This window comes from Dendropsophus ebraccatus, chromosome 6, assembly GCF_027789765.1.
Source record: "Dendropsophus ebraccatus isolate aDenEbr1 chromosome 6, aDenEbr1.pat, whole genome shotgun sequence".
NCBI classification, from domain to species: domain Eukaryota; kingdom Metazoa; phylum Chordata; class Amphibia; order Anura; family Hylidae; genus Dendropsophus; species Dendropsophus ebraccatus.
In genome coordinates, this window is record NC_091459.1 from 8125412 (window position 1) to 8131937 (window position 6526).

Consider the following 6526-nt stretch of genomic DNA (forward strand, 5'->3'; position numbering starts at 1 on the left):
ATGTGGTGCACATGTGATTTTACCTTCTTTGTTTCACGACACCTCCCCTTTAATATTGATATAAATAGCCAAACTCTCTAGGCAAGCTTCTTGGTATCTGTAGGGTTAGACCATGGTCACACAGGGTTTTTGCAGCCCGTTTAACGTATCAGTTCTTAAATGGTTACTTTTAAACACACACAAAAACCTGGTCAACCACGTTTTTGTGTATGTAAAAAGAAAAAAAAAACACAAAGCATCAGTTTTGATCCTTCTTTTATAATGGAAGTCAAGGGGAAAACTGATCGCATTCAACTGCATTTATTTTTGTATCTATTTTTTCCATAAAATGTGTACTTTAAATGGGCGGCAAAAACGCAGTGTGACTCCGGCCTTAGCAATATAACAAAGACAAAAACTATACAACTTTGAAAGCTTGGGTGTACGGGGAATGTTATCACTGTTGCCCTTTGAGTTTTTTCCATGATACATGAGATGCCAGAGGCCAAGGTAATACACTGATAATCAAACCGATAGATTTAAAGGAGAAGTCCGGCCTGGGGGTGGGGGTGGGTGTGGGTGGTAATTGCAGGGACCAGGGAGAAAACAACAAACTTACCTCTACCCGTGCCGGCAATCCATCATCTGACCGGCCCTGGGACACCGTCCAGGTTCCAGGATTCCCCTCTGCTGTAGACCTCACAACCCAGCTGATTGACAGCCCGCTCAGCCAGTCAGTGACTGGGGCGGGATGGAAATCACAGAGAGTGGGGCAGATCCTCTCTGTACAGATTGGGGTGGGGGGGTGGGGGGGTCTGAACACCTGGACCCCAAACTGATAACATTTTTACCTGTCTATGCAACATGTCAACATTTTGCAAGGACAAAGTAATTCTAAATTAACAAAAATGGCGATTTTATAGAGATTTCTAGGAAAAAGCCATCATTGGGCAGCCTAATGTTTAAAAAAAAAAAATAAAATTATATTTTCAAGATTGATTCTGTGGAAAAACATCTGCATTAAAGCCCTGCTTACCTGTTGAACAGGTTTATCTCCATCGTGTTCTGGGCTCCACACAAGGGTCAACTCCGGCTTCTTTCCCACCTGCTGGAAACGTGAACTTTGGAGAGGTAGAGCCTAAAGGGGACACACGAGAACAATTATTGTGCCATCCGCTACTAGCAACTCAAATTAGTATTCATTATCAATGAATGATTTACAACCAGGGCCTGTGTCAGCATTGGGGGATTGGGGGGGCGGCACCAAGGAGGGTATTCTTCCTATCAGTGGCACCATTACTGAGTGAGGCGCTATTATCATGGATGGAGCATTTACAGTGGGTTCTAAAAAGCAAGGACTCAAGGATGTAGGGAGAGTATATTCTTAAGAGACGAGTGTGGAATAAGTCTTTAAAGGGGTATTCCGCTCAAATATAACTTTTGATATGTTGCTGCCCATGGTGAGACTAATTTCCTTTCATAATTATCTATTTAGTCTCCTTCTCCCAGTTCTCAGCTGCTGCTTTCGGCTGAAAACACAAAAGTCCGTGTGAGCTTTTCTCTGTCTCCCCCCTCCTCCCTCCTGAGACAGCAGAAGGGAGGGGGGAGGGGGAAACAGACAGAAAAGCTCTCACAGACTTTTGTGTATTCATCAGAAAGCAGCAGCTAAGAACTGGGAGAAGCAGACTAGATAACTTTTGATATGTTGCTGCCCATACTTGTTATGTTTGAGTGGAGTACCCCTTTAAAGGCAAGAAGAGTAACAGGAAAACAAAAGCCTAAAGAGAGAAAGTCACCTGCAAAATCTTATATATCTAAACAGCTGCTTGACATGTATACATTTCCATTAATATTTGTAAACTTTTTGTTCAGAGAAAAGCCACCAGCAATGCACACAGACGTTATACAATCCGCAGGCCGCCTGTGCAGGACCACTATCTACAGTCACCGTCTTGTGGTTACGTTGGTCTTTGTATAGTTTTTTTTTTTAATGTTATTTAGTAACAGTATGGTGGTATTTTATTCAGTCACTATACAGAGGTAATATTTAGCAATGGTATGGTATCTGTCCCTTATATAGCGTTATTGGTACAGTAATATCAGCATTGGCGCGTTTTTCCCAGTAACAGTATTATAATAATCTCTAGAACAGTAGATTTGTATGACTTAGGCTAGGTTCACACTGCGTTTTCAGCATCCGTTTAACGCATCCGTTTTTTGCAAAAAACGCATGAAAAACAGATTGCAAAAAACGGATTCATTTGTGTGCATCCGTTTTTCCATTGACTTCCATTATAAAAAAAACGGATCCGTTTTTTTTGACGGACCAAAAAATGTTGCAGACCCTATTGTTCTGGACGTAAAAAAAAACGGATCCGTTAAACGGATGCTGAAAACGCAGTGTGAACCTAGCCTTACTATACCTACAATTTCTTTTTAATTTGTTACCACCAGCAGGCAGGGCCATAACTAATAGAGACTAGTGAAGCAGGCAGCATTGTCCTACACAGTGCTTAGACGGGATGTAAGAGGTAACATGTATATGTAATTCCAGTCTTCTCCCAACGGCCATGAGAATGTTCTAGGGCCATATTCACACTGGGTAAGAACAGCCGTTGTTTGACACGGTCATGTGCAACAGCCGCTGTCATACATGTTCATCCTGCCAATACTGCAGTATCAGCCAGATGATCAACATCAACATTTGATTTTACATTGAGCAGCGGCAGTGAACACTGGCCATGTTGTATACACACTACGGCCATTGTCCTATTTTAATATAACTGAGCACTGTTAATAAACGGCCGTTGTTTTACTACCAAATACAGTGTGTGATATACACTTTAGTCAGCTATAACATCCAAGAGCATAAACATTTCATACTCGGCACACATGGAGGCCATGTGCATTCCAGTAGTAAGACTGAATTTTAGTCCCAGTCCAGCACTGTCTACAGCTTATAGTCTATATTACTCCTCTTACTTACATTACAATAAATCCGCTTCTGAACGCCAAATCTCAGGACCAAGACATCAAATGCTTCGTTTAAGACCCCCATAACCATGGCTTCAGACTCCAAGGGTCCACACTCCTGCCGAAAAATAATAGTATATAGACACACAGAAATAACACATAGTATATACACACACACACACACACACACACACACACAGAAATAACAGATACTATACATACACACAGAAATAACACAAATAGTATATAGACATAGAAATAAATAGTATACACACACACAAAACACACACATATATATATACATATACATATATATATATATATATATATATATACACACACACACAGACACAGAAATAACACAAAATATCTATACAGACACAAACATAACACAGATAGTATATAGACAAACACCACAAGTATGTATATAAAAAACAGTGCTGCAGCAAGGTAATGTCTCGTGGTTACAACCTGGTGATGTTCTATAGATAAATTCTGCTGCAGTCTCTCACCTTCACAAATACAGAGAAGAACAGATCTGCACTAAGTTCCTGGACCCTCTTAGAGGCGGTCTTGCGGTCATTGCAGTGGTCCGCCTGCCTCTGGATTGCATCTTGCTGCAGTCTCAGCGGTGGTCCACACCCTAAAAGAACAAAACATTAAATTGTAGAGAAACACAAAAAAAATGTGTCAATGTGACATGTGTCCTGCGCCATTCTTGGAGACCTACTATAGTTTTTCCTACATCACATTACTGTACAGTGTTTGGGGGGGGGGGGGGTGAACTAAATCCACAATTAGATCATTTTATTGGTAATGTTAGATTGGACAGGAGAGTATGCCTACAAAACCCTTTATCACACCCAAAAAATTAGCTATTGTGGCCTGGCTTTTTTTTTTTTTTTTTTTTTTTTTTTTTACTACCAGTACCCTGTGCAATTCCCTGGTTGTGGTTTTCTCTTTGTCTGTACAGTAACCAGTGATGAATGCGATTTTATATAAATAATTTTATTACATTTTTGCAACAAAGAGGAATTGACCCCTTAATTTAATAAAAGAGCAATAGGCAGTAAATAACTCCGCTCCTAAAGGCTCATGTAATGCCAGAAGCCATGATGCCGCCACCATCAACACAAATTGAAACAATAAAATGGACACACAGAAATAACGCAAAAGTTTTTTAGTTTTAGAGAACTCACTTATGGCAGCAGCAAGAAGCCTGTGCACTATGATGTCAGCATAGCGTCTTATGGGAGACGTGAAATGGGTGTACAAAGGAACGTTCAGGGCATAATGGTGGAAGAGCGTTTCATCCTTGAGTATTCCAGTGCAGAAATACACCGCCATCTGCATGAAGAAAAACAAAACACATGATTACAGTACTCTGTGTTGGCTCTTTCCATTGTCATCTGCACAACTAATGGCATATGACAAATATGGAAATTTCCTCAATAATTCATACTAATTCATGTGGATTTTGGCGAAGCTTTTGCCACCCCCTACACAGCATAAATATATAACTGCCAGTCAGCAGCTGGTGATTGCTGTTGCTCATGAATATCCAGGACTACTGGGCTCATGCACATAATGGAGAGGACTACTTATTGTCCATGTTATTCAGGAGGAGATCTCTGGATCAGCTGAAAAGAACAATGTAAGTGATACATCATCCTGCTCAGCTTCTCTGTCACTAGTTTATTCTACCCTGAGATTGTCAGCAGGTTTATGGAGTCCTGTCTCTAACCACCAGACACCTGGGCAATAACATTAAGGTAGATGAAAATGCCAACTCAAAGCAAAGAAACTTGGACTGAGCAAACTAATAAGCAATCTAGAGGTCTGCTTTTATATTACTTTCTAAAACCATCATCTGATATGACTTTCATGGTACAAGGGGCAGAGTAAACAACCAATCACCACAAAACTATAAGAAAGAGACAATGTGAACAAAAAGTAATACAATAGAAATCAAGTCTTAGCAGATGTGTGGAATATCTATAGTGGCTACATGATGGCAGCTCTTACCTGCATGGGCCTGGAGCACATGTTGGTCAGAACTTCTTTGCGGGCTATAGAATACTCATCTGCACCAAACTGATCATTTAGGCTCTTCTGTATGAACAAGAAAGAAAGGAGAATCAGTCTGACAATTCTGTACGGCACAAAACTATCTGTATAAAGAAAATGCATCCTCATGTTGGACAACTGAATCCAAGTAAGAAAAAAATAAAAATAAAAATTCTTCCTTCAAAAAACAAACTGACTTTACCAACGTTACATGGATGTCGCAAAGATACAGCGATTTTATCGAGAACTGCAGTGTTGCTGTAGAGCCTTAAGCCTACTTATGCTTTTATCTTCCTTTAATAGATCTTTTTAAAAAACCATACCAAGTTACCATGCAATGCTGCTTCTCTAGTATTAACTCATAGTAGAACACAATATTCCTTATAACATTGATGATCACCTCAGTTGTGTGTGTCCCATCCTGCCTAACTTTTTAAATAGTGGTGGAAGAGGGTAAAGAAAGAAAAAGGGGAGGGGAAAAAAAAGAGAAAAAGGGGGGAGCAGGAGGCCTGGCGCTGGTCTCAAACTGGTGTTGGGAGTGTTCAGTGTGAGGGCAGAGACTGTCGCCAGGGGCCCCCTACAAATGTCAAGTCGTATATTGGAAAGGAGTCACACTCTGACCTCCCCCGCTCCAGCACTGGTGGCCACATACCACCACTCTGGTCCCCGGCAACCTCCTGGTCTCAGCTCAGCAGTCAGCGGCCATAGTGGGGTCCCACCTAAGCTGCCGACTGGCTGAGCGGACCTCACACATCACAACCCGGGTCCCCTTTCAGACCAGGAGGTGGCCGGGGACCAGAGTGGTGGTATGTGGCCACCAGTGCTGGAGCAGGGGAGGTAAGAGCGTGTTATTTCTTTTATCCTCCCCCTCCCTAGTACTTGCTTAAAATAAAATTAAAAAAAAAAAAAAAGGTCTGGCCGGACTTCCCCACTAAGGTAGAATTTGGTGGTATTCTTTTTTCCGATATCGTTCGGCCTCCAGACGGTTCATTACCAAAACCTGCTTCAAATGGTAAACAAGTTCCGTAATCGTGGGCACTTTGTTTTTGACTCACATGTAAAGTCCCTGAATTCGTGAAATCCAGTTTAAGTCCCATTTGGTCACAGAATTCAATCAAGTCATTCAGCAACTTTGTCTGTGGTGGAGGGTGGCGACGAAGCAGCGCCAGTGCTGGAAATTGGCGATAAATTTTATGAGCAGCTGCCATGTTTGCTAGCAACATGAACTCTTCCACCAGCCTAAAAGGAAAAAAAAAAGCAAGTTAATAACTATAAAAGGAAGGTCTAAAACAGGGATGGGGAACCTCGGCTCTCCCAGCTGTTGCAAAATTACAACTCCCATCATGCCTGGACAGCCAAAGCTTTAGCTCTCCAGGCATGACAGTTGTGGTTTTGCAACAGCCGGAGAGACGACGCTCCCTACCCCTAGTCTGAAATGATCAGGAGAAGTATCAAACTGTCCCCCAGTCAATTTTACTAATATTCTCAAACTATTTTGTAGAATTAG

The 6526-nt window shown here is 41.5% G+C and overlaps 1 protein-coding gene across 3 annotated transcripts in view; it reads right to left on the bottom strand.

The window, feature by feature from the left end:
* Window positions 1-6526, bottom strand: part of DIS3L2 (DIS3 like 3'-5' exoribonuclease 2) — a 152022-nt gene that overhangs the window by 2895 nt on the left and 142601 nt on the right. For all 3 annotated transcript variants that reach the window (XM_069974450.1, XM_069974452.1, XM_069974451.1), the window contains 6 exons: window positions 6075-6258; window positions 4978-5064; window positions 4152-4299; window positions 3465-3595; window positions 2966-3070; window positions 1016-1117 (listed from right to left, as the gene is read on the bottom strand). In XM_069974450.1, coding sequence (XP_069830551.1) covers window positions 1016-1117; window positions 2966-3070; window positions 3465-3595; window positions 4152-4299; window positions 4978-5064; window positions 6075-6258 — 757 coding nt within the window. The remainder of the gene's footprint in view (window positions 1-1015; window positions 1118-2965; window positions 3071-3464; window positions 3596-4151; window positions 4300-4977; window positions 5065-6074; window positions 6259-6526) is intronic.